Here is a 27030-nt window from a genome sequence, read left to right on the forward strand (position 1 = left end):
AAATGATATTTGAACATTCGAGGCACAACCTTATTACTTATTCAAAACAAATTTTATAAAAATAGTCTTATTTTCAAAGACTAGAAAATAAAAGTTACAGCTATGAGGCTCCTACTCAGATGCAATGACCCAGCAAGTCAGATTCCATGGAGAGAAGTATTTTATTTAAAAAAAAAAAAAACAAACAAAAAAAAAAAACACACCACTATATATCCAGAATGGCAAATTTTTAACATTGCAAAATAGCACCTTGAAGGTGAGGCAAACCTACTGTTGAGATATTATTAGAATTTCAGTAATAAATAAGTGAAATTCTCCTTTAAAATATTGGCAGATATAAATATACTCAAGAGTAGATACACTATAAGTTGTTCCTTTCAAGTATTTTAAAAAAAAGTTAAGATTTTGTAGCAAGCAAAGATTAATATAGATTATTGTACATTTACATGCTTATCCATATGTTCTGGGTTCCCTGACAATTTATAGATGGGCACGTCAAAAATACACTCCGACATATATTACCATTTTAGTTTCTGGATGTTTGCTTTTTGAATTTTCACCTCTCTCAGCACTCCACAGACTGCCCTTGTCAAACCGGCCACGAATACAAGCAAGTTCTTTTTCACGTTCCTAAGCAGAAGAGAAATATGTTATACAAGAACATACTGTAGGCTGTAGCTATTTGTTGTTTTTTAATCCCTAGGCAGTTTTAGAGCATTAAGAAACATTCCTGAAGTAAGCTATTAAAATTTAGCAAACCATACCTGCTTGAGCTGTTGTGCTAGACTGGCAGTGGAGGATGTTTCATTCTGTTTGAAAAGTCTTTCCTGGATTGTCTTTGTGTTTGGGGTAATAATGGGTGTTCTGTATCCAGTAGTAGTTGTAGCAGGACTTTGAGTGCTATTCTCTTGAAAGCGATCTCCAAAACGTTCCAGAAAGGGTTTGATTCCTGATCCCCCTACAAAAACAGTGGTTTTAAACTTTGTAAGAGTCATACACTTCTACCATTTTTTAGACCATAGACACATTAGTTGCTTTCTTGCAAAACATTGAAGGCTTTACATATCTTACTCCACTATCTTTTGAACATGCTCAGCATGTAATTGTTGCTCTGGCTCCAAACAGAAGACTAATGGACATTACAGCAGTGCAAATCAAAGTTTAGAGTGTGAGATGTCTCTCAATGCAAACAAAGGTCCATCAGCTGATAGTTAAAATGGTTTGCTTCCTCACCTACTCTCTCCAGAACCAGATCTCACTCACAAGTCTGTACAACATGGCTGAGAAATACAAGGTGGAGAAGCGGTTTGGCATTTACCTTACTTTAAAATAGCATTGTTGGGTATAATAGCATAGATTTGTCTTCTACTTTAAGTGAGTCTTGGAAAGAGAAACTTAGTGAAGCAAAACTGCAGAGCTATCCTTAAAAATAAATAAAGTTCAGTTTGCCAGTCCAGCTCATTTCTTCGTAAAGCTGATCAGCTAGGTAGCTGAGACTGTTTGATTACTTTCAAGCAGTCTTCCCAGATCTTCTAGTGTCACATCATTAAGAGTCACTAGAAGAGCTCTCATAAAAATCCAGACATTATACACATATCTTTAGAAACTGAGGAATGGATGAAAGTTTCATGCTGTAACTCCCGTGTAAGATATCAACCGAACACCTCTTTGGTCCATATGCAGCAAGAACCTATAGGATTTAATAATTTGCAAATCACTTTAAATGTACCAAGTTGGCTAGTGTGACATATCACAACCATATGCAGTGTCTTTGGAAAGTATTGTATAACTGCCATAAAGTTAATATGTATAGTTGCAGGCCAGGGATTATGTTCCACTCCATAATGGAGGGTTACTGCAGCTCCGCCAAGAACTAGAAACAGTGGGGGTAATTCTTGCAGTGACTGGGACTATTAATAGCTCCAGAAAAGTACCATCCATTGGGGTGGTTTGGATATACTGGTTAGGGACTGGCTCAAAAGACACAGGAGACAAAGAAAGAACTTGGGGAATAAAAGGCCAGCTTGAACTGATTCAATTCATTATGATCCCAACGGTCAAAAGTGCTGTAAGCCTAAACCCCTGGTCAGAAGGGAAAGGGATGTTGATCCCAACCCAGAGTGGCAACTGCTAAAGGCCTAAAAGAGCATTCCTTCAGCAGACCACAGAAAGGGCTCAAAAAACACCAAAATTTTGAAACGTGGTTTTAAAGGGATTGAAATATTTCTTTATCTACAAAGAAGTTAGCTCACAGTTTAAAATGGTTCTACTGAGAACTATGTTCAGAAAAAGATGAGAATATGGAAGCTATATTTATGGAAGTTCTCTTAAATTACTAGTAGGATGCTTGATTAGAATTCTATTAGTAGAAAGTTACAAGAAATTCTAAGCCATAATTCAGAATATGAACAGCTAACCATTACATGGTATAGACCAGCATTAGCTGGAACGTAGTTTTGGACCGCAGGAAAAAAAGATTAGTACAGTTTGTTGGAAACATTTACAATAAGTTAAATTTAAAACTGAAGGTAAGGGTTAAAAATCAACTGTATCACTCATTGCTTTAAAAAACAAACACAGTCACTTACCTGGTGTTGTAGGCTTATCCTTATGTTCAGGTTGCACATGTGTTCTTTTGATTGGCTCTTCTTTGGACTGAACTGGCTCGGATAAGATTGGTTTTACTGTTGGCTTAAGTTCCTCTGTTTTCTGGGGGCTGCACGGCTTCTTTTTTAATAGTTGTAGTACCTCAGGTTCCTTAGGATTGGGATTGGTTACTCTAGAGGCTTTTCCTAAGTAACTTGGTCCCTAAAGAGGAAAAGAAATATACATATGGATATGATCTTAGTTAAATGGGAAGACCACACATTCTTCACTCACCCAGAAAAGGCGAGATGAAGAAATTTTGCACATAGCTCTTATTTCCCAATAGAACAACAGAAAAGGCAGAACAAGTTACATGATGCCTTTAAAGCATTTAGATCAAATATATCAGTTTTTCAATATTTGATACCATAATTTGCCACCTGTTGCACATATTATTTATTATTCATCTAGCCTTAATTCTAAGTTCAGTGGAACACGGCAAGTTCATGAATGGGATAATTTTCTTAACAGATGCTACTACTTTCAGATGTCTGAGTTGCATTTTATAAAAATGTCTACATTTACAGTTGAGAGTCGCAATTAGCCACATGAACAATTGATTTCTAAAAGCCATACCCGCATAATTCCTGCCTGTCAAATTTACTCAAGGAGTGTGCCACTCTTACAAATCCCCATTGGTGGCTAAAAAGAAGTGCAATTCACATACATTTGGAAGCCATCGCTCCCCTCTCTTGCTCATATGGCCCATCTTAATTTTTGCAATGAAAAGAGAAGCTTATGATACCATTTAAGTGTCAGATGATCAATGGTATTAAGATTGAAATAATAAAGCAAGAAATAAAGGCTACTCATTTTAAAATGGTCATGATCATTTGTCACTAACATTCAGATTAGACATGTAAGGGTTAACATCCATCCCACAAAAAAAGACATCAGGTTAGTTGTTAAATTTGATCACTCACCGATATCTTAGAGGTTGCTGGTTTATTTACAGATACCTCAACAGCCCTTTGAGAACAGGATGCAGCTTCCTGCTTTACACTGCCACTATTGATTCGAGCAGATGCTTCACTTGTAGTGGACAATTTGGATAAACAAGTAGTGCCAGGCTGTTCTTGTGTATTGTTTTGCTTTGCAGATGGATGACTTAGATCATTTTCCCAGGAACCAATTGTAGCAGCAAGGTTAGCTAAACGGCCTTTTCTCCCCACTGGGGTATCACTCGTGAGAGATGGCTGTTTGGGTGGGGAAACGGCCTGTTCTTTTGATAGGAGGGGAGATAGGCGAGAACTTTCAGATGAATCTGAAAATTAAGACAGGTAGTTAAGAGCTACACACACTTTTTGAAACATAAGACACTAGAAAAAGTCAACCTTTTGTAAAAATAGAGTTCCTAAGCAACTCAATTACAATTGTTAACGAGTTAGGTTATTTTGCAAAGACAATAGCAGATTATTTCACTAGAACCCAAGAAATGTTAAATTTCTAAAACCTGATTACACCAATTTTAACAATGATGTAAAAATCAGATGAGGTTTATTAGAGAGTGTACAGAAGGTGTATTCTCAATGATTTCTCATTTTTTTGGACACCCATTTCTTTTCCTACAGTATTAACATTAAATTCCTGACTTTTATATTTTTTTGTAAAGAAATCCTGTGTCACGAACAGTCACTGAGAAAATTTTTTTCTAGTGCTTGCTTACACCACTGTCACGACAAAATGGTTTAATTTTTAAAATTCTATGAAGTGGGACATACCATTATCATCCCAGCAACGTCGCTGTTGTGCCAGTTTCTGCATACGTGTTTTGACTGTAAGGGCTACAGGTACTTCAGATTTCAAGTTCTGTTCTTCCTTTTCAACGAGCAGTGGAACAGGCTGAACTGAGGGAGCGCTGTTATTTGCAGTTGCTTGTGGCTGTGCCCTCATCTCAGGAGGAAGAGGTTTCATGGAAGTTGAATTAACTGGCTGTCTATTCTCGGCACTAGAAACAGGAACCTCCATGCTGTCAGAACACAGCCTTTTTGATGGGGATGGCTTTGTACTAGGTTTCACTGTAAAAGTTAAAAGTATTTGAACTAGTCAGTTATCAGCCATAATCTTCACAGCCTGCAATTAAAAGTACTGACATACTCCATCTTTCTGAAACAGCTTTTTAATTTTTAAGCCCTCCACTATGTCTTATGTAAGAGTTCGTTTAAAAAAAAAGGGGGGGGGGGAAGAGAGAAGAGAATAGTTGCCAGTCTTTATGTCCATCATCAAATCTTGATTGTCCCTTTAAACTCTGCATTCCCCAATGTGTTTCACTATTACTAACTAAGGCGAGCGACTTTCATAGCAGTGATGAGTTTGAACTATTAAGTGGGCACTAATTTAAAGTTACTTAGTCATCTGCAAGACATTTGCCACCAGTTTAGAGGCTAGTCACATTTTGGACCTAATTAAAAAGGCAGGCAATAGCATCCCTTACTGCTGAGTTTAGAAAGAAGAGGGTTAAACTTTGGTGCTAAAAAGTAGTATTTTTTTAGCCGAAGTAGTATGCGTCGAAAGAAATAAATGGGAATTTTCACATAGAAACAATGATCCATATGATTTTTCCAGAGGTTTCTTATTCTGTACTATGCCTATTCAAGATACCTTCTTCACCGGACAAAGGTGACTGGTTACTAGTTTCTGACAAAGGTTCTCTAGTTCTCTTTGTCTGTATCGAGGGCCTCATTCCTGCTGTGGGTCGCTCAGCCATTTTCTTCTGCAAGTTCTCTCGCCTGGCACGGGTTCGTTCAAGAAGTTTCTAAAATATTTAGAAAGGCACAGATTGTTACATACTTCAGTATTCTAGTGGAAACGCATGTTACTAATAAAGTATAAATTACTGAAACCCTGAATTTTTACAGTAAGTTCTCAGTTACATGTTTCTAACGTCCTACGCCAGAGGTCCCCAAACTGTCAGGTGTGCCCGCCAGGGGGGCACAGAGGAACGTTCAGGGCGTGTGGCGGGGCCCCACAGAGAGTGCGGAGAGAGCGCCACTCAGCCCCACTACGCTCCCAGCTCTGCTCTGCTCTGGCCACAGCCACAGCTCCCGACACTGCCCCCAGCCTCAGCCCCTGGCCGCAGCTCCATTTCCGGCCACAGACCCACCCCCAGCTATGGCCCCAGCCCCTTTACTCCTGTCCACAGTATCTCCACCCTTCCCCAGGATCCACGGACAGGTGTGTGGAGGAGACGTGGACAGGGGCATGAGGGGCACGACGCTGAAAAGTTTGGGGACCACTGTCCTATGCAAAAAATTCCCCACTATGGAAACAAAAGACTGTACATCTATCAGATGTTGCAAGCTTACTAATTACACTATCCTTCTAAATAAAGAAATTCATAAGTAGTGACAGTGACTAACAGTGAATTAGTGACAATTGACTTCTAAACTGTGACAGTAGCATTGCTAAAAACAGCCAAGTATTTGGTTACTAGTTTGTTTGTTTTTTAAACAAAGTTGCCAAAATTGGTGTACATGCCAGCTGTATTGCAGATGTGCATTCTCTACAGCAGGGGTAGGCAACCTGTGGCACACGAGCTGATTTTCAGTGGCACTCACACTGCCCGGGTCCTGGCCACCGGTCTGGGGGCGGGTCTCTGCATTTTAATTTAATTTTAAAGGAAGCTTCTTAAACATTTAAAAAACCTTATTTACTTTATATACAACAATAGTTTAGTTATATTATAGACTTATAGAAAGAGACCTTCTAAAAACGTTAAAATGTATTACTGGCACGCGAAACATTAAATTAGAGTGAATACATGAAGACTCGGCACACCACTTTTGAAAGGTTGCTGACCTCTGCTCTACAGCAACCCTTCTAGCTGACTGAGGTGCACCATTAACAGGTTCTGAAGTGAGCATGGCCAAAGGGATGTAGGAATTAGAGAGATGAAAGAAGAGCATTTTGAAGATATCATGGATGCAGAGGATGCCATTAAAAAAAAAAAAAGAGATCTGCACTACCATGTCTAGACAGAAAAAAACAAAACCACAAAATTTGTCTTTATACTGACAAAAGTATTCCATTTAAAAGAGGAAAGATTTAAACAAAGATATATCAGTTACGTCCCCAAATATATGGGATATTTCTTCTGATCAACTGATCTGATTGTTATAGTTCACATTCCATTTTGGGTGTACTGACCTACTTCATTACTTATAAATCACTTCAATGAAAGTTTAGAAGTTGTAACAAGTGATATTTGGAGTTACTCTGCCTTCAAGTACTATTTAAAATTAAAGTATTTGTATCAGATATTGCTTAAGGAATACAGTACTGCTTGATTTAATCAATTTTTAAGTGTGACAAACTCCGTTGAGCTAAATTAAGCACTTTGAGACATAAAGTTCAGTTATGAAAGTTCTAATTCACTTTGAAAAGGCAGCACTGAGCACTGTGTTGTGGTGATGGCACAAAGTAGTTAAATTCTGTGAGCTGTTGTAACCCATTATCCTCCCTGATGCATGGCAGTCAAATTTAAATTTAAGAGTTTAACTGTCTAAAAGACTTCAGAGTCTTAGACAAAGTTTCATTTGCTCAATGTGCAGCGGCAGTCAAAAAAAGCTAACAATGTTAGGAACTATTAGGAAAGAGATTGATAATAAGATAGAAAATATCATAATGACATTATATAAATGCATGATATGCCCACACTTTGAATACTGTGTACAGTTCTGATCGCCCCAACTCAACAACAAAAGTGATTAGTTGTATGGAACATCTTTCATCTGAGGAGAGATTAAAAAGACTGGGATTTTTCAGCCTGGAAAATAGAGACAATTAAGCGGGGGACGGGGGGGGAAGATATGATAGAGGTTCATAAAAATCAATAATAATGTGGAGAAAGTGAATAAGGAAGTGTTATTTACCCCCTCCATTTAATACAAGAACCAGGTTCATACCCAGGGAAATTAATAAGCAGCAGGTTTAAAACTAACAAAATAAAGTACTTCTTCACTCAATGTATAGTCAACAGGGTGGATTTGATTTAAATCACTAGTCAGGAAGACTCGATTTAATCATGGATTTCTATATAAAAGTGCGTTCTTGTTGGTTGTTATACCTTAATACATATTCTTCACAACTCAGAGAGATGAGACCCAAACTGGGTCTCTTTTACGGCCTGCTGCCATTGTAGGTTTTCCCTTCTAGTGAGAGACTGGTATGGTAGAGCTCAAACCAATGAAGGCTACGCTCAAAGACCTCAAGACTTCTGGAATATGCTGCTCAAACAGTTTCACTTTTGTTTCTAGTGCCTGTCCCTCCCTTCTCACATTTATCTCCAGACTTCTTCTCCTTGTCCAGATCTATTCCACCCACAACAATCTTCTATTCACTGAACTTTTTGAAACTTTACACTTTTAGAGAGAGTTAAGGGATTGACTCTGTGTACACAAATTTGCAGAGGGACAACAGGGTGAGGTGTGTTATTTCTCACCTCTATTTTATTTATTTAAAAACATTTTTGCTGTTAAAGCATGTTATCTCTGGAGACACAAATCCACAGTCTGAGAACCGCAAAACTAAGCATCTCTGATGGTATCTTCTAGACTCAGCACTGAGTCCCATTGGGTAGATAGAAAGATTAACCTAAATAATCTATACAGAAGCCTCTGGGGCCCCATAAAATTGAGTCCCTAATCCGTGAACTATTGGAACTCATTTACAAAACTTTTCTTAAACATTATGTGAATATATTGTCTCATACTATAGAATTAGAATTTATAATCCCTATTACATGATGAGATATCTTTGAGTTATAATATATCTTAATTAAAACTATCTTTAGACAAGTTGTTTTCCTCAAAAAAGCATTTTATCAAAAAAAAATCCTATTTAAATAAAAAACCCGATTTAAATAGAAAAAAGTTTTTTTTTTAAATAATGGATTTTTATCCACCGATAGTCAACCTGGAACTCGTTGCCAGGGCATGTTGTGAAGGCCAAAAGTAAAATTGAGGTCAAAAGAAGAATTAGTTAAGTTCATGGAGAATATGTCCATCGATGACTATTAGCCAAGATGGTCAGGGATGCAATCCCATGCTCAGGTGTCCCCACGCCTCTGACGGCCGGACTGGGTGAGAGGGGATGGAGCACTTGATAATTGCCCTGTTTTCTGTTCATTCCCTTTGAAGCATCTACCACTGGCCAATGTCAGAAGACAGGATACCGGGCTATATGGACCACTGGTCTGACCCAGTATGGCCATTCTTATGTTCTTGTTGTATGACTAATGGAATGTCAATCTCAGCAGTTCTGTGTAAAAGCGAAATACTGACTCTGATTTCTGTAACTAACAAAGGAGGACTCTGGGAAACTACATGAAGCCAGGAGCGCCTATACTGACAAATTGCATGTCAGTTTTGGACTCCACCCTGTTCCCTTGCTCTACCCCACTTCCCCCACAAAAAAAGTGAAGTGCACAGGGAACCATGCATGTGAGAGAAAATTTTCAGATGCAGAGACTAAGTAATAAATATGCAGCAAAGGAATAGTTAAATAGCATGTGTAAGGTGGGACACTCAGAGTAATTCAAATACACATCTACATTCCATTCTGTTTCGTTAGCCCAGCATGAGCTAAATTTCAGTTGCTGCTGCTAGGATGTCATTTCACAAGAATGTGCAGCTCCATTGTTGAGCTCAAACTTTTACTGGTTTGCAGCATACTCAAGTTTTCCAAGTAATAGTCATAACTCAAATTCTGCTCTCACACACTTGATGAATAAGCCACACTTTGAAGTGACCGTTAGAATTAGTTTTGAAGCCCACTGGCATTTGGGGGAATGGGGGGGGGGGGGGGAAGAGTCTTACCGTGTTGTGTAAGGGTTTTGCCAAGGGCTAGAAGTTTAATTAGAATGTTCGCAGTTTTTAGTACTTGCCATAAAAACATACTTCCTAAATATATAATAAACTAAATGTATACACAGTGCATGCATGATCTATTATCATATCTTAAAGGTGCATACAGGTGTTGGGTTCCAAGTTATTCCACTTCTCCCCTACACAGCCAAACATTGTTAAGGGCATGTGTCATAAATATAACGGGAAGGGTAAACACCTTTAACCCTTTCACCTGTAAAGGGTTAAGAAGCTAAGATAACCTCGCTGGCGCCTGACCAAAGTGACCAATGAGGAGACAATATACTTTCAAAGCTGGGGGGGAGAAACAAAGGGTTCTCTCTGTCTGTGTGACGCTTTTGCCGGGACCAGAGCAGGAATGCAGGTCAAAACTCCTGTAAAGTCAGTAAGCAATCTAGTTAGATTCTGTTTTGTTTAAATGGCTGTTAAAATAAGTTGTGCTGAATGGAATGTACATTCCTGTTTTTGTGTCTTTTTGTAACGTAAGGTTTTGCCTAGAGGGATTCTCTGTGTTTTGAATACGATTACCCTGTAAGATATTTACCATCCTGATTTTACAGAGGTGATTCTTTTACTTTTTCTTTAATTAAAATTCTTCTTTTAAGAACCTGATTGCTTTTCATTGTTCACAGACCCAAACCCTTGGATCTTAAGTTCACCTATGCAAATTGGTGAGGTTTTTTATCAAGCCTTCCCCAGGAAAGGGGGTGTAGTGCTTGGGGGGATATTTGTGGGGGGGCAGGGGGGAGACGTTTCCAAGTGGGCACTTCCCGTTCTTTGTGTAACACTTTGGTGGTGGCAGTGTTTAACCTAAGCTGGTAAGAATAAGATTAGGGGGTCTTTCATGCAGGTCCCCACATCTGTACCCTAGAGTTCAGAGTGGGGAAGGAACCTTGACAGCATGTCTACACTAAGCGTATGTCTGTACTACCTGCCGGATCGGCGGGCAGGGATCCCTCCAGCAGGGGTTGATTTATTGCATCTAGACACGATAAATCGACCCCCAAGCGCTCTCCCAACGAGTCCTGTACTCCACTGCCGTGAGAGGCGCAGGCAGAGTTGACGGGGGAGCGGCAGCAGTCGACTCACCGCAGTGAAGGCACCGCAGTGAGTAGGTCTAAGTATGTCAACTCAGTTATTCACATAGCTGAAGTTGTGTAACTTAGATCAATCCCCCCCAGTGTAGACCAGGCCTTAGAACACTGCATAGGCGTAACTGCGTCACTGTAGCACTTTTATGAAGACACTAAGCTGATGGGAGAGAGGTGGTAGCTATGTCAGCAGGAGCAGCTCTCCTGCCAACATAGTACTATCTACACAGGGGGTTAGGTTGGCATAACCATGTCGCTCAGGGGTGTGGATTTTTCACACCCCTAAGTGATGTAGTTACAGCGATATAGGTCTGTAGTGTAGACAAGACACAGTGATAAATTGTTAGCTGACGTTCAGAAGTCAAGATCTGCGTTAGTTTTTGTATCTAAGGCTACGCCTACACTGCACTTTCGTCAGTAAGCCTTTTGTCAGTCAGGAGCCTGAAGGAAAGAAAAAAAAGCCCGCACACCCCAGCCAACAAAAGTTTTACTGATGAAAAGCGCCAGCGTGGACAGCGATTTGTCAGCGGAAGATACTTTCCCGCCGACAAAGCTACTGCCCCTCATTGGGGGTGGCTTTATTTTGTCAGCAGGAGAGTTGTCTCCTGCTGACAAAGATCAGCTACACTGCGTACCAGGGCTGCTGTAAGGTACGCGGTGTAGGCATAGCCTGAGGCTTATCAAGAGATATGTTATACAACTCATGTATCTAAAATATTAAACAGATGTTGCTTAGTATTTAATTTTAGTTCAAGGACAGTTCTGTTAGGCTTGAAGGCTGACCAATATTAGCATATCATACTCCTTTCCAGAAATAGTGGAATCAGTTCCTCCAAAAAGTTGTTACTTGAAGGACGCTTCTTCTCTTGAAGCACTGGAGAGAGGTACCCATTAGTATTGTGAAATATTTGAATAAAGTTTACTCTAAGGAACAACCTAACAGTTCCAGCTTGTACTTCTCAAAATTCAGTTATGTACAAGAAGGTTGTGTGCATATTGGAATACTTCCCACCATGCAAAACAATTTTAAATTCAGTTCAGTAGTTTAGACTTGAAAAGGAATTTAATACAAGTCTCATCAGGTCACCCATTACCAATTAAGGAAGCAACGTTACGTTGTTTATATATAACAAACGTTACATACATAGAAACTAGATGGACTCCGTTTTAACATAAACTAAGGGCAGAGCTACAGTTTGTGCTCCAGTTTAATTAAATGAGTGCTACCTCTTTGTGCAGGTTCTCTTCAATCATTTAAATTAAATCACAATAAAACATTCAGATACTCTTCAACCAGTTTAAGAGTGTATGTGGGGGAGGCTGCAATAACTTAACTAAAATCAGTATAGAATTCGTTTTTAAGCTTCAGTTACATCAGTGCACAAGCTGTTTAGACCAGTCTCAGTTAAGATTTTAAATTTTATCACAGCAGAAAATCTGATCATCTCCATTCATTTTAAATGTATATATACACTAATTGATAAGAGAGTCAAATGTTTTCAGTTAAAAAAGGGTAAATTAGACTTCTTAAGGCCATTAGTGTTCAGTACAACATATCAACAAGCCACACAAGTCAGCTCCACGTTAGTACCTCAGTGTCATCTCTTTGGAGTTAGGACAATTCTTCAGATGTTTTATTTTCTGCAAGTAGCATGTTTAGATCAGTTGCACCCACCATACAGCCTCAGACTCTGTTCAACCTCACTCAGTTCACCTTGACTTCACATTTTGTATTTAGAAACCACACATCACCTAAGCACTGCCACTTCTAACAATCATCCTAGAAGCAGCCGCCGCCTTGACCAGCCTTGACCATATGATAAAGTCAGGAAAGGGAAAAATTCCACACGGGTGGCTACATCTGCTGGACGCGCTAAGTGGGAGCGCCCTGCCCAATGGCCTCTAGGCCAGTGGTTCTCAAACCTGGGGTTGAGACCCCCTGATTGGTTATTACACGGGGGGGCCGGGGAGCTGTCATCCTCTACCCCTAACCCCGCTTTGCCTCCACCATTTATAATGGTGTTAAATATATTCTGAAGTGTTTTTAATTTATAAGGGAGGGTTGCACTCAGAGGCTTGCTCTGTGAAAGGGGCTCACCAGTACAGAAGTTTGAGAGCCACTGCTCTAGTCTCTCCCGTGCTACAGGCCAGCCGCCCATTGCGCACCCCTACACACCGGGCGGGAGCCAGCCACTTTCTACAGGCTGGACAGCGGGAAGCATCAGGCAGCCAACGGCGCAAGAAAGGGCAGCTTCGGCAGCAGCAGGGGGTGGCACCTTACCGTTCTCTGCCAGCTTTGCTGCGGGAGCAGCGCGGGGGGGGGGGTATCTCACCCCCACCGGCCGCCCACCCCACAGACACTGCCAAGGCCACCCCTCAGCGGGCACGGCGCAGCCCAGGAGCGTGTTGAAAGAGCAACGGTTTGGGCAGCGGGCGGGGAAGAATCGATTCACACCGAGCTCGCGTACAGCAGCGACCGCCCGCGCCCCGATCCCCCCGCCGCCGCCCTGAGCGTTACCCTCCCCCCACGGGGTCCGACATCCCAGCGCCCCCATCTGCCCTCCCGCGGGGGCCGTTCCAAGCCCGGTCCTTCGCTCCCCCGCCGTGGGGGAGGGACCGGCCGCTCACCTCGGTGAAGGGGTCCATTGCTGCTGCTGCTGCTGCTGCTACCGCCCGGCACCCCCGACTCCGTCCCCTCTCGCGCTGCCCCGGGAGTGGCTAAACCACCACCCCAAACCGCTCTTCGGATTTTGAATTTCAGCGCCCGCCTCCACGGCGCACGCGCCGCAGGAGACAATTCCGCCCTCGGGCCAGCAGGCGCGGTCACGTGATAGCTGGGCTCGGGCACCCCCAGCCTCCCTCTTGCGCATGTACACTCAGAAATCTCAGCGCAACCTAACCCACCGATTGAATCCCGATGCTCCTTGCTTGTGGAGGAGTGGGGAAGGGGCGGGTTAAAAGCGGTGATTGACATAGGCACTGGCCGTCCGGCAAAGGGGAGCCGAAGGAAGTGTGAGGGACCAGGGTTGCCAACGCTCCAATCACACAAACCCAAACACCCTTGCCCTGCCTCTGTCCCGCCCCTTCTCCGAGTCCCTGCCCCGCGCACTCCGTGCCCCCTCCCTCTGTCGCTCGCTCTCCTCCACCCTCACTCGCTGTCTTTCACCAGGCTAGGGCGGGGCGGGGGGTGCAGGCTTCCGGCGGAGGGCTTTACAGTGCGGGAGGAGGCTCCAGACTGAGCCTGGGGCAGGGGGTTGGGGTGCAGGAGGGGGTGCAAGGTGCAAGCTCTGGGAGGGAGTTTGTGTGCTGGAGGGGGCTCAGGCAGGGGGTTGGGTGCAGGGTGTGAGGGGTGCAGGCTCCGGGAGGGAGTTTGGGTGATGGAGAGGGCTCAGGGCTGGGGCAGGGGGTTGGGATGTGGTAGGGGATGTGGGGTGCAGGCTCTGGCCAGGAGGCCCTTACCTCGGGCAGCTCCCGGGTGGTGGCACAGCAGGGCTCTCTGCCTGCCCTGGTCCTGCACCACTCCCGGAAGCAGCCGTCACATCCCTGCAGACCCTGGGACTTGGGGGTAGGAGGGGGGCTCCGCGCGCTGCCCCTGCCTGCAGGCACTGCCGCTGCAGCTCCCATTGGCCACAGTTCCTAGCCAACGGGAGCTGCGGAGTAATTACTGGGTGCACAAGGAGTGCGCAGAGACACCTTAGGGGCTACAGGGACATGCCGACCACTTCCGGGAGCGGTGTGGGGCCAGGGCATGCAGGAAGCCTGCCTCAGTCCCACTGCGCCACCGGACTTTTAGCAGCCTAACATCTCTCAGAATGCTTCCGTAGCCTCCAGGAGATAGAGCCCGATTCTGGGAGACTCCTGGCAAAACCGGGAGCGTTGGCAACCCTAGCCCTGACCCTTGCCCTCCACCCGCCCTGTCTAGTGGTTGGGGTCAGAGCAGCGTTCTGCTGAACAAAGCACAGCATCTTGGCATCGCCACCCTGATAGGTTGCATGGACTCTTCCCTCTCAGAGCAATTGTTTCAGGCTTTCTGCAGCCTCAGGCCACTAGTGCTGCTGCGCTTAAACACACTTCATGTTTTCAAACTTTTCTTCAGACCCACAAGAGCCATTACTACACTTCAAAAGCTGAGATTTTGAAATACTTAGACAATAATGCCCAGACTTTATTCCAGCTCTGCTGCCATCTTTCCCCAAGGTCACGCACAGCATTTCCTTGTTGCGCTGAAATGGGAAGTCCATTGTCACTTCAGATGACATGTATGGAGATGTCTTTTGTACTGTGCTATAGTTGGAGTAGAAAGTAGACTCTCCGTTCCTCTTTAGATGTACCCTATCCCATGCTACGATTCTCCCAGCCTCCTCCTCTAGCTTATGGTCACTGATTTTGTATTTGATGAGAATCTGCCTTAGTCTGGCACATGTAATGGGGGTTGCAGCAGCTCTCAATCCAGAGGTTAGAACGTGCTCATGGGAGGTGAGCAGCATTGGAGCCCCCATAGAGACATATCACTTATAATATGCTCTATGACCACACAAGCATTCACAACTATAAGAAGGGTGAGACTTCATTTCCTTCTCCCAAAGAACAAGCCACTACTTGTGGGGGTAAAAGATCAATTTCTTTAGCTGTAGTATTAGAAGACTCCATAAATGATAGAAGAGGTATAGAAAGCAGGACATCCAACATGCAGTCCACAGCAATCACAGCAAAGGGAAGATGGATCAAGAACCAGCAGGCTGTATCATCAGACATCCCCATGAAACACCTGGTGCATGCACAAGAGGTCTTCAGCTCCCTGGAATGCAATTTTAGAACTGCTCCAGTTTGACTTACTACATCTTCTGTTACATATGCAGACTCAGTGGGATCATGCAGTGCTGCTCTAGCCTGTATTTCTGCACCGCCATGCAAGCACTCCGTCCTGCCACTGCACTCTTTCAAATGTATATACAGTACCATACTGCACTATACTGCACCTAGGGGCACTGTGACGGGTTCCCCCCGGGGCGCCACCTGGAACTGGGGTGCCACTGAGCCTTCTGACCCACTAGCATGGGCTCCCTCTCATACTGTGCTGCTGTAACAAATTGCAAAGCCCTCCAAGCTTCCAATTTCACCAGCATTCACATCCTGCTTCCTAGCTGAGGAACCCAGAGCAGTACTGTCCTGCCCTAGTCAAATCTGGCCAGTCAAATCTGGCCAGTATAACACCCGGTCTGCCTCTCCCTCAGTGTAAAGAGAACAATGCACACTTGTGATAACCAAGTAGAGATTTTCCCCAAGAACTCCAATCAAAGCTCACTGGTATAGATTAAAATATAAAATAAGTTTATTAACTACAAAAGGATAGATTTTAAGTGATTGCTTTGATCCGTTTGCTGATTACCTAGTAAATAAACAAAACCACAAACTGAGCTTAACACACTAGATAGGTAGGATATGAATTAGCAAATTCTCACCCTGAGTGATAAACAGGCTGCAGATTCTTAAGGCACAAGCTGCCGTGGCTCTGCAGCTTGAGAATTCCAGGTTTTCATATACAGGCCAGAAATTCCTTTCCACAGTTCATCCCTTGTTCCTCAGGTGTTTCCAGGTGTGTTGTTGTAGGGAGAGTGAGGTTCCTTCATTATCTCATTTTCCCCCTTTTATATCTTCTTCCCACTTGCTAGAAAGCTCTTTTGCTGTGAGCTGGGTGAAGGGCCAAAATCCATTTGCTGTGGATGTAAGATCTTAACTACAATTTCTGATAAGAACTTTTCATATAGGCCCAATGAGGGATAGCTAACAAAGAACAATACATGGCTAAGAGAAAGCTGGGGTAAACAGACAACTTTGTGTGTTTAAAGTCAGTGAGCGGAGTCAGCTTAACTCCAAATGTAATTGGGCGTCCTTATCATGAGTTATAGGCACACGAAGCGCTAAGAAAGGCCTCAAAGTTAACTCCCTAATGCAAGGAGAAGATAGTGGGACAATACCCCTCAGATTCTAGACAGAGTTAGGGAGAGGCCTAATATGACTGAAATGAGTTATGACACCCTCCCCTCACAGATGTATGCCAATCCTAGCCCACAGAAATTCAAGGGTAAACCTCTAAACAATTGTCATTGTTAAATACTAATTACTATCTTTTTTGCTTTAAATCTCTAGGAATGTACCTGTTGGTCAACCGAGAGAGCTGCTACCTCATTCCCCTGAACCCCAAAATTATGCTTTAACCTATATACTTTAATAGACATAGTTTGGGGGTAATTACCTGTGTGTCAACAATATGTTAATTTGGGGCCATGGACGGAACCATTATGTAATCTTTTAGACCTTTGGCTTATTGTGCTTATCTTGTCTTGCTGCTAGAACCTCTCCAGGGGCGTGGGAGAACCCATCCCCGTTGCTTCTCTCTGCCCAATGAGCACCATATATAATCCATTGTAATTAATTGTTCTGCAGTGTCTCTGAGCCTAATAAGCAAAGTGACACTCCGCCAGCGCTGTGCATAATAAATTCCTGTGCTTGACTCTACACGGTGTGAATTACTGTCCTTCACTGGGTCAAGCAGTTCCCATTGTACAGTGCTACCTCTGGGAGGTTTCTATTGTACACAGTTCCTGGGGTAATCCTTGTGCTTGTGTGCATTTCCTCAAGAAGCCATTAATATTGTTTAGCCTTTTTACTGTTGTACCTGAAAGGCTGCTTGTGGGTGCTTTCAACCTCACAACATGTTTCAGTAACACAAACACAGCTTTTAACTTCACATACAGCGATAGCACATACAATCCAACAAGATGTTGTCTAGCAGATCAAGACTTTTAGAATGATACCTGACAAGGCATACTTTGTACAAAACATATCCTAATTACATGACAGTGGTGAATACTGGCATCATTTTGGCAAGTCCATCCATTCCCCTTTAGACATTGTCAAGCTGCATTAGTATATTGTACACAATTTTGATCAACTGTGTGTGGTGCAAATAGTTAATAATTAACCCCCTGAGTTTAGTCTTTAAAATGAAATTAAGATACACTTAGAGCAGGGGTCTCCAAACTATGGCCCGCGGGCCGAATCCAGCCTGGGGCTTGCATTTGTCCGGCCCTCCAACCAACAGGGGAGAAGCGAACAGCTGAGTAGGCACACCGAGCAGGCAGGGGGAGGGGCCGCCGGCAGCAGCTCACGCGGGTTCGGGGGTGGGGGAGGGTAGCTCAGCTGAGCTGTGCGGATGGGTGAATGCCCCCGGGAGCCAGTGTCCCCCCAGAAGGGGAGCCAACTTAGGGGAGAGTTGCTGCTGCAGCCGAGCAGGCACGGACCCCTGCCTAAGAGTAAAAATACAAGCCAGATGCTTAATTACATCTCCAATAAATAGAGTAAAGAAGATGGAAATGAACAATTTCATAATGGTTAAATTTTAACTACAGCACTAATCGAACCAAACAATCCCAACCAACAATGGGAACCTGGAGCTTCTCTTACCAAAGTACAGCCAAACTTTCAGTCCTTTGTCATTTTCTTCAGCAGAGCAGGCATGCCTAGCAGGCACAGGGAGAAGGGAGCAGGTACGGGGCAGAGCAGACCCAAAAAGTGGAGCCAACTTATAGTACCTGCATTGATTAATTTTTATACCTGATTTAGAGTTTAATGCAACAGTGACACAATAGAGTAATGTTGTTTTTTAAACAATTTTGCATATATTTTGCATATATTTAATTTCTTTCACAGTCGCTTCAGCCCACGAAGCCCCTTCAAAAATCTAATATGGTCCTCGTCTCAAAGTTTGGAGACCCCTGACTTAGAGAAATCTTAATATGTTTATTTTCTTTGTTCAGTATGTAGTTAATAAATGCCTTATCAATTTGATTGACGTGATTTGATTTGGCTGATGTGACTGGGAAAATTTATATACCGGCATTCTCAAAGGAAATTACCTGTTATCGCTAATAATACATAGCACTTTTCATAGTTAGATATCAAAATCTTTTACAATCTTTAATGCGTTTATCCTCATAACACACAGGGTGGAAGTGCTATTATCCCCATTATACAGATTGGGAACTGAGGCATGGAAGGACTAAGTGACTTGCCCAAGGTTACACAGAGAGTTTGTAGCAGAGCAGGGAATTGGACCTGGGTCTCTCAAGTTCCAGGCTAGTGGCAGAACCGCTAGACCATCCTGCTAACATGATGTCTTTTTATCAGTCAAAGGCTTCAAAGGTGGTCAAGTCTTCTGGAACAATGCTACAGAAAGGCTTGTGAGCACAACAGTGGCCAAGGGACCTAAAGTTACTAGGTTTCATCACAATGGCACACTTTTTTCTCCAAGTCAATTAATACTAAGTTTTAGTATTCCATAGGGCCTAAAAAGGAATCAAAAGACAGACATCAAATAATCTTTTACAAATTTGAAAAACTGAAAGAGAGCAAGGAATTCTGTTTTGGGGATAGGTGAAACAATGCCCAGCACTATGCACTGGACTCAACGTATTGTCACTCTCAGGGATTCAAATATCATGAGTTAGGCACCCAAATATCATAAGATTCGTTTGAGAGATCAATTTGGGAGACCATCAGATTTTCCATTTTGCCAGCTGGCAATTGTCACCTAGGAGTGGTGAAAGAGAATCCTGTGGGTAATAAACAATAAAATGCAAAGTAGATATAGAATACTTTCTGCAGCTTTGAAAATTTGTCATGAAAACTAGCAGCCCAGACACAGAAACTAGTCACTTGCTTTTACCATGATAATAAATAATTAAAATAAATACCCGAATTGTCCATTTCCCCTACAAAAATTACTTGCACAGGTCATATGGAATGTTTCCATTTTCAAAGAGCTGGACAAGCATGTATCTAATGACTAATAAAGTGGAGCACCTTCTTATCTCACTTGGAAAGTTTGGGCCAAATGCTGCCTAGCTCGGGCTTTCTTCCTTAAAGATACTGGTGCGTTAAACTTTAACTTGTGCGTTAAACACTGAAGACAAAATCCTTGCCTTATTATGGTCCACAGTGTGGAGCTAGCCAGACTGTGCAACCCAACCCTACTACTCACCTATGAAGCACTACTCTAATCCTAAGAGGACCTAAACCTTGCCCTTTGCTGACAGGATGGTGTCTACAATCATGGTGGTTCACCAGCAAAGACAATTGGGAGGTACTATGCATGCAAAGTGCGTTCCTAGCTCTGTGGACAAACTTAGAGGAACCATGCATTAGAGAGACAAATCCTAGCCCGCTGCCTACTTCCAAACAGTACAGAACAGTTCCCTTTCTATACAATAGATACAACACACACAATTCAAAGTGAAAGCTTACACTGAAGTTATTTGCCTTTGCATCTAAGTAATGAGGACATTTCAAAAAGATTTCGTATAATGTTTACATGCAGTAGAATTTTGTCTACACTAAGTCATTTTCACAAAAATTCATGCTGGGTCAGCTGCTGTAGTGAGAGCTCTAATATAGATGGCTCTTATACTCAGGCTGCTGTTCTCAGTACTGTCAATTAAAACTGCCATCAATTAATCCCATTAAGAGCTAGTCTAATCAGCACAGTGCTTGAAACAGCTTCTGGAACTGAGGAGCTGAAATACACAAAGATTAATTCTCCACAGCATTGCACCTTGTGCCATCATTTACATCTGTGCTAAATGGGTGCAAAACACTCCCCCTCTGATCTGCCAGTGTTTTACATTTGCTCAAGGCGCAAGGCAGAGGAGAATCAGACCATTGTCTAGTGCACAGGACTGGGAGACACAATCTTCTAAATGGGCCCAGCTCTGATATTTATTCCAAAATTGGGCAAGTTACTTAGCCTAGGTGAGGGAGCTAAGAGGGAGGATCCTTTGCAGAGTTTATTTGGGATTGTTCCACCAAGTGTGGCTTCTGCCCTGGAACATGGTTTCCGCCTCTCCAGTACAGACAGGTTTAATTTTGAGAGATCTATACAAATCGCAGTGTAGACTAACTCATAACGCTACAAACATGAGCGTATCAGGGGATCACTCACAACCATGTTAATAAATGGCTCAATTTTCTAAAGCAGTTGGGATCTTAACTTTATTCCCAAATCATCCTACAGTTCTGCTGTCTCCAAGCTGGTAGTACATTGCTTTCATGCCATCCCAGGAATCCCCTTTCCATAGGAAATTCCCCAGATCACCAAGTTTGCAACCTTCTGTGCCAGTGGAGTTGCTCAAAAGAGGTTGTAGGTCAACAGAGTATAGGGCTCAGAAAACCAAAATAGGTTAAAAAAGATGGTTATACCTCAGCAACGTGGCTGAACAGTCTTCAAATAATGAAGAAAAGACAGGGCCACCAATGGGGGGGGGGGGCGCAAAAGCTCCTTTAAGGGTACTTAAAGCACTGCCATGTCAGTGCTTTAAAGTAAGGCGGTAGCGGCCGGTACCGGCGGCCACATTTTACCGGTACACCGTACCGGCTCGTACCTCCTTACTTTCACCCTTGCTAGAAGCTCCCTGCTACTAGAGCCTTTCCTTACAGCCTGCCAGAACCTTCAACTGCTGCATGTAGCTAGATATTGAGATTTGGAGGTAGTCTGCTTTTCACTGTAGTTTAGGCCTGCCCTCCATGCCACCACCAGTGTAGCCAAGGCCTTAGGACCTGTTCTCTCTGCAGAACCAGAGCTGATCATACAACTTTTCTGAATATATGTGAAAATCATCTCGGCATTATATATTGGCAAATTTGGCAGAAAGGAAATTTACTTATGACAACGGTGAGGGAATGTGAATAAGCAACCTGTGCAAGTTCACACATTGCACGGCTTTAAACTATCTATGCTCGGAGCACAGAAATAATTCTCATTAACCTTAGTGGGAGATATGTGATCAGCACAACCACAGTAAGAGAACATGAGGTCCCTAACTCTTGCAATATAATGTTCAGTATTGTTGAGACTTTGTTTTACGATTTGAAACTCAGCATCCATTTATTAGTCCAGCCTGATGAGTATCAAAAGAATAAAATACTCTTTCAATCTGATCTTTGCAAAAAAGGAAAAATATATTGCATTTTCAAAATTGGTAAAATGCACAGAGTTCATTTTAGACTTTGGGACTGCACCTAGGGGACCACATAGGTTTATACCCCCATCCCCAAACTCCTGGCCTCTGGCAAAGCTATCTCATCAAGTATCACTGGTAGCACCACTCATATTACACATTAGAACAGAGGTGGGCAAACTATGGCCCGCAGGCCACATCCGGCCCGCAAGACCCTCCTGCCCAGCCCCCGAGCCCCTGGCCCAGGAGACTCGTCCCCAACCCCTCCCCCGCTGTTCCCCCTGCCCTGCAGCCTAAGCTCACTGCACCGCCGGCGAGGCGGGGCTCTGAGCTCCTAGGGCAGCGCAACTGCAGATCCTGGCCTGACCTGGTGCTCTGTGCTGCGTGGTAAGGGGACAGGGCGGGTTGGATAGAGGGCAGGAGAGTTCAGGGTGGTGGTCGGGGGGTGATTGAATGGGGGCAGGGATCCTAGGAGGGCAGTCAGGGAGGAGAGGGGGGATTGGATGGGGCGGCAGGGGGCAGTCAGGGGCAGGGATTCCGGGGGCAGTCAGGGGACAGGGAGAAAGGGTGGTTGGATGGGGCAGGGGTCCCGGGAGGGCCGTCAGGGAATGAGGGGGGGTTGGATGGGGCAGGAGTCCCCAGGGGGAGGCTATCAGGAGGCGAGAAGTGGGGAGGGGGAGACGGGGTGGAGCAGGGCCAAGCCCCCCTCCCCTAACTGGCTCTCCATACAATTTTTGAAACCTGATGCAGCCCTCAGGCCAAAAAGTTTGCCTGCCCCTGCATTATAAGCACCACATAAATGCTGATAGTCTGCGTAGATGGGGGCCATATAAGCATCTAGATAGATGAGCACTGCTATGGTTAGAGGTCAGATGCATCATCTAACACTAAGAATGGTTAGGAGAAAGTGGTGAGGAAACAGAGGCTGGAAGATAAAAACAACAGAAGGTTGTGTGGTGGGGAATAAGAGGAGATGATGAAGAATGGAGAATTGTGAATACCTCTGAGGAGATAAGAAGAAGGAAGTGGAAGAACAGGAAGAGAAAAAGGAAAAGAAGAAATCAGAAGACAAAATAGAATAAGAGGTAGTGTAACATGGAAGGAGACAAAAATAATGCATTCCACCAACAAAAAGAGCCTCTTGTCAGACAGGCTAGATTCCAGAAAAACCTTCAGAAAGACAATTTAGGTGTAAGGAAGTGGCAGGACCAAGATTAATAGATTCCAAGGCCCAAAGAACATAAGAATGGCCATACTGGGTCAGAGCAATGTCCATCTAGTCCAGTATCCTGTCTTCCGACAGTGGCCAGTGCTAGATGCTTCAGAGGGAATGAACAGAACAGGCAGTCATCGAGTGATCCATCCCCTGTCGTCCACTCCCAGTTTCTGGAAATTAGAGGCTAGGAACACTTAGAGCATGGGTGTGCACCCCGATGACCTTGGTTAATAGTCAGAGGTGAAAGTAAGCCGGTATGGGCCGGTACAGCGTACCGGTAAGAAAGCGGCCGCTGGTAGGGGCCGGTACACAGCCGATGTTAAAGCGCTGCTGTGGCAGCGCTTTAAGGACCATACCAGCAGGGCCGCTGATGCGGGGGGGAAGGGGGGGGGTGGAGGATGGCAAAAGGGGCAGCTGCCCCGGAGCCTGGTCATTTAAAAGGGCACGGGGCTCCCGGCAGCAGCCGGAGCCCCGGGCCCTTTAAATCGCCGCCGGAGCCCCAGCCAGTGCGGGCCGGGCAGCGCTGAAGGGCCGGCTGGAGGAGTCTGCCCCCAGCCCTGCCCCTTCCAGGGGCCGAGAGCTGCTCCCCCCAACCTTGCCTTTTGAGATGGGGTGAGAATTGCACATAGTATTCAAGAGGGGGGTGTACCATGAATTTATATAGTAGCATTATGATATTTTCTGTCTTATTATCTATCCCTTTCCAAATGTTTCCGAACATTGTTAGCTTTTTTGACTGCCGTTGTGCATTGAGCAGATGTTTTCACAGAACTATCCACAATGACTCTAAGACATAGTCACTAACTCCACGAGTGTGGTGTTCAGCAGCTACTGGCAGTCCTGAAGATCAGCTCCACCCCCACCCCCAGCGCCTCCTGCCTGCCAGCGGGCCCACTGATCAGCTCCTCCCTTTCCTCCCTGCGCCTCCCACTCACCTTGATCAGCTGTTCTGCAGAGTGCAGGAGACACTGGGAGGGGAGGGGAAGGACTGCGAGCAGGAAGAGGCGGGGGGAGGGGGAAGAAAGGGGTGGCAGCTTGGAGGAAAGGGTGGAGTGGAACAGGGGCGGGAAGAGGCGGGTGGGGGTGGGGCCTGGGGTGGAGCAAGAGCAGGAAGAGGTGGGTGGGGTTGAGGGCCTGGGTGAAGGGGGTGGTGGGCCTGGCGCAGAGTGGGAGTCGAGTACCCCTGGGGAAATCACAAAGTCAGCACCTCTGCTCAAAGATCTCTTTCTTGAATGGTAACAGCTAATTTAGATCCCATCATTTTGTATGTATAGTTGGGATTATATTTTCCAGTGTGCATTACTTTGCATTTCTCAACACTGAGTTTCATCTGCCACTTTCTTGCCCAGTCACCCAGTTTTGTGTGATTCCTTTGTAACTCTTTGCACTCAGCTCCTTCAGATTTAACTATCTTGAGTAATATTGCATCTTCTGCAAATTTTGCCACCTCACTGTTTACCCATTTTTCCAGATCATATATGAATATGTTGAACAGTACTGGTCCCAGTACAGATACCTGGAGGACCCCACTATTTACCTCTCTCTATTCTGAAAACTTTTTTTTTCTTGAAAAAATTTATTCCTACCTTTTGTTTCCTGTCTTTTAACAAGTTACTGATCCAGGAGAGGACTCTCCCTCTTATCCCATGACTGCTTACTTTGCTTATCTTTGGTGAGAGACCTTGTCAAGGGCCTTCTGCAAGTCCAAGTATACTATGTCCATTGGATCACCTTTGTCCATATGTTTGTTGACCCCCTCAGAGAATTCTAATAGATTTGTGAGGCATGATATCTCTTTACAAAAGCCATGTTGACTCTTCCTCAACAAATTGTGTTCCTCTGCGTGTCTGATAATTCTGTTCTTTACTACAGTTTCAACAAATTTGCCTGGTACTGAAGTTAGGTTTACCAGCCTGTAATTGTCAAGATTGCCTCCGGAGCTTTTTTAAAAAATTGGTATCACATTAACTATCCTCTAGTCATCTGGTACATAAGCTGATTTAAATGACAGGTTACATGCCACAGTTAGTAAGGGGCAATTGTGGTCAACTAGTCTCACCTCCTGTACATAGTACAGGCCATTAAGCTTCCCCAAAATAATTCCTGGAGCGTATCTGTTAGAAAAATATCCAATCTTGACTTAAAAATTGTCAGTGATGGAAAATCCACCACAGCCGCTGGCAAATTTTTCCAATGGTTGACTACTCTCATCATAAAATTTTGCCATATTATATTATCATACATATTATAGATAGGTGTATAAGGTGACATTCATCCTGTTCCCTTGTGCGGTTTAATGATCTGTAGCAGACACCACCTCATACCCCAACTTGTGCTTTATCTGTTAGGATATTGATCCATAAGCATTCGAGATCATTGTCTTCTGAGTTACCAGTGACTCAGAAACAGGTAATGCTATTTTTGACAGAGTGCCACTCCCTCTCTGCTTTTGTTCCCTCGATCCTTCCTAAATAGATTATAACCATTTATTGTTGCAGTCCAATAGTATGAATCATCCCACCAAGTTTCAGTAATACCAGCTAGATCAAATTTATGCTCATAAATGAGCAATTCCAATTCTTTTTGCTTGTTACCCAGACTCCTAAATTTTGGGTATAAGCAATCCAAGAATTTTTTTTCTTCCTTTTGAGTCCCTGATTAATTTTGTTCTCAACATCTCGATTTTGTGCTGAGTGCTCATATCTTCCCTCTTTTTACCCTCCTGTTTTGATATTAGTTTAATACCCACCCAGTTACTCTAGAGCAGGGATCTCAAACTCAAATCACCACGAGGGCCACAGAAGGACTAGTACATTGGCCGAGGGCCATATCACTGACACCTTTGCATACAAAGATACAAAAGCCGCTCCCTCTGCCCCTGGCCTTGCCCCCACCCCACCCCTTCCACAAAGCCCCGCCCCTGCCCCACCTCTTCCCACCCCTTCCTCACCCCCATTCCAACCCCTTCCCCAAAGTCCCCGCCCCAACTCCGCCACCTTCCTGCCCCTATTCCAACCCCTTCCCCAAATCCCCGCCCCATCCCCGGCCTCTTCTCTGCCTCCTTCCCTGAGTGCAACACGTTCCCACCCCTCCCTACTGGAAAGCCCTAAGTGCCAGCAAACAGCTGTTTGGCGGCAGGAAGCACTGGGAGGTAGGCGGAGGAGCAGGACGTGGTACACTTGGGGGGTGGGGGAGCTATGGCAGGCCGCAGGAAATAACTCTGTGGGCCACGTGTTTGAGACCCCTGCTCTAGAGGAGTAGGGGCTGAAACATTTAACCTAAGGTAAGGAAACCAAAAAGATATATACTTTTCAAATTCTCTGTCATTGTTGGAGCACCATCCCAAATTGCTGAAATGTACTTTACATGCAACTCAACAGCAGGCTTTCAAAACTGAAATCTGCTGAAGAAAAACATTGTCTGAGCAATCCAACTTTGCATCTTTCCAGGGCCATGTAGGTTAAGAAACATTTCCCTGGAATTTGAAAACCTTGCCCCATTCTTAATCTTTTCAGTGTAATATTGTATCACAAAATCATAGAAGGTTTCCCAGGACCTCTCTGAATTGAGTCTTCTGACTTCATCATTGATGTAGAAAGACAGAGGAGGGGGAGAAGACAAAGACCGCTTTCATTTGTGTCTAATTTATTAAATACTTTCTCTTCTATCTTTTGCCATTCAATACAGCTGAGACATTTTGCTGACACAAAACTCCTGACAAAGACCAACGGCCAGATGGCAAAAATGGAAGTATTTCAATGGAATTGTGCTTATTTATGCTAACTGAGGATCTGGCTTCAAATGTGCACAAAACGGTGGTTGCTGGTTATGTGAAATGACTCAATAAATGACAAAATCACATCATTAATTATATCCCACATAACATAGTATCATATTTTGTATTTTGGAAGGAGTTTTTGAAAAACTGAGACAATAACTCTTTAAAACCTGGAAGATTTTATTTGAAAAGCTATTTTTAATTGAAAATTTGTTTTGATAAAAAAATTAAACCAATTACAATTTGGTGACGCAACATGCAGTAAATTCAAAAGCTAATAATTTTCAGTACTCTATTGCTGCCAAGGACTGATTCTTGTCATGTTGAATTACTGTTTGACAGTACACAATAAACATGTGCTTAAGTGCTCTGCTGAATACCAAGCACACAAGCATGAGCTTAACAGCTTTGCTGAATCATG

At 43.9% G+C, this 27030-nt stretch overlaps 2 protein-coding genes across 6 annotated transcripts in view; one reads left to right on the forward strand and one right to left on the reverse strand.

Moving 5' to 3' along the window:
• Positions 1-13614, reverse strand: part of ANLN (anillin actin binding protein) — a 42805-nt gene extending 29191 nt beyond the window's left edge. For 3 of the 5 annotated variants that reach the window (XM_043540600.1, XM_037890053.2, XM_037890051.2), the window contains exons 1-7: positions 13229-13527; positions 5248-5401; positions 4368-4664; positions 3570-3910; positions 2589-2808; positions 765-958; positions 523-630 (exon numbers count right to left, since the gene is read on the reverse strand). In XM_043540600.1, coding sequence (XP_043396535.1) covers positions 523-630; positions 765-958; positions 2589-2808; positions 3570-3910; positions 4368-4664; positions 5248-5401; positions 13229-13246 — 1332 coding nt within the window. In that variant the 5' untranslated portion in view covers positions 13247-13527. Of the gene's footprint in view, positions 1-522; positions 631-764; positions 959-2588; positions 2809-3569; positions 3911-4367; positions 4665-5247; positions 5402-13228 lie in introns of all 5 variants that reach the window. The other 2 variants (XM_037890052.2, XM_043540599.1) reach the window with 2 other exon arrangements.
• The window catches only part of AOAH (acyloxyacyl hydrolase), a 162872-nt gene extending 145753 nt beyond the window's left edge, over positions 1-17119 (forward strand). Inside the window, exon 22 of the mRNA XM_037890054.2 lies at positions 16751-17119. Within this exon, the coding sequence (XP_037745982.1) occupies positions 16751-16798 (48 nt within the window). The 3' untranslated portion in view covers positions 16799-17119. The remainder of the gene's footprint in view (positions 1-16750) is intronic.
• Positions 17120-27030: the final 9911 nt, after the last annotated feature.

This window comes from Chelonia mydas, chromosome 2 (assembly GCF_015237465.2).
Source record: "Chelonia mydas isolate rCheMyd1 chromosome 2, rCheMyd1.pri.v2, whole genome shotgun sequence".
NCBI classification, from domain to species: Eukaryota; Metazoa; Chordata; order Testudines; family Cheloniidae; genus Chelonia; species Chelonia mydas.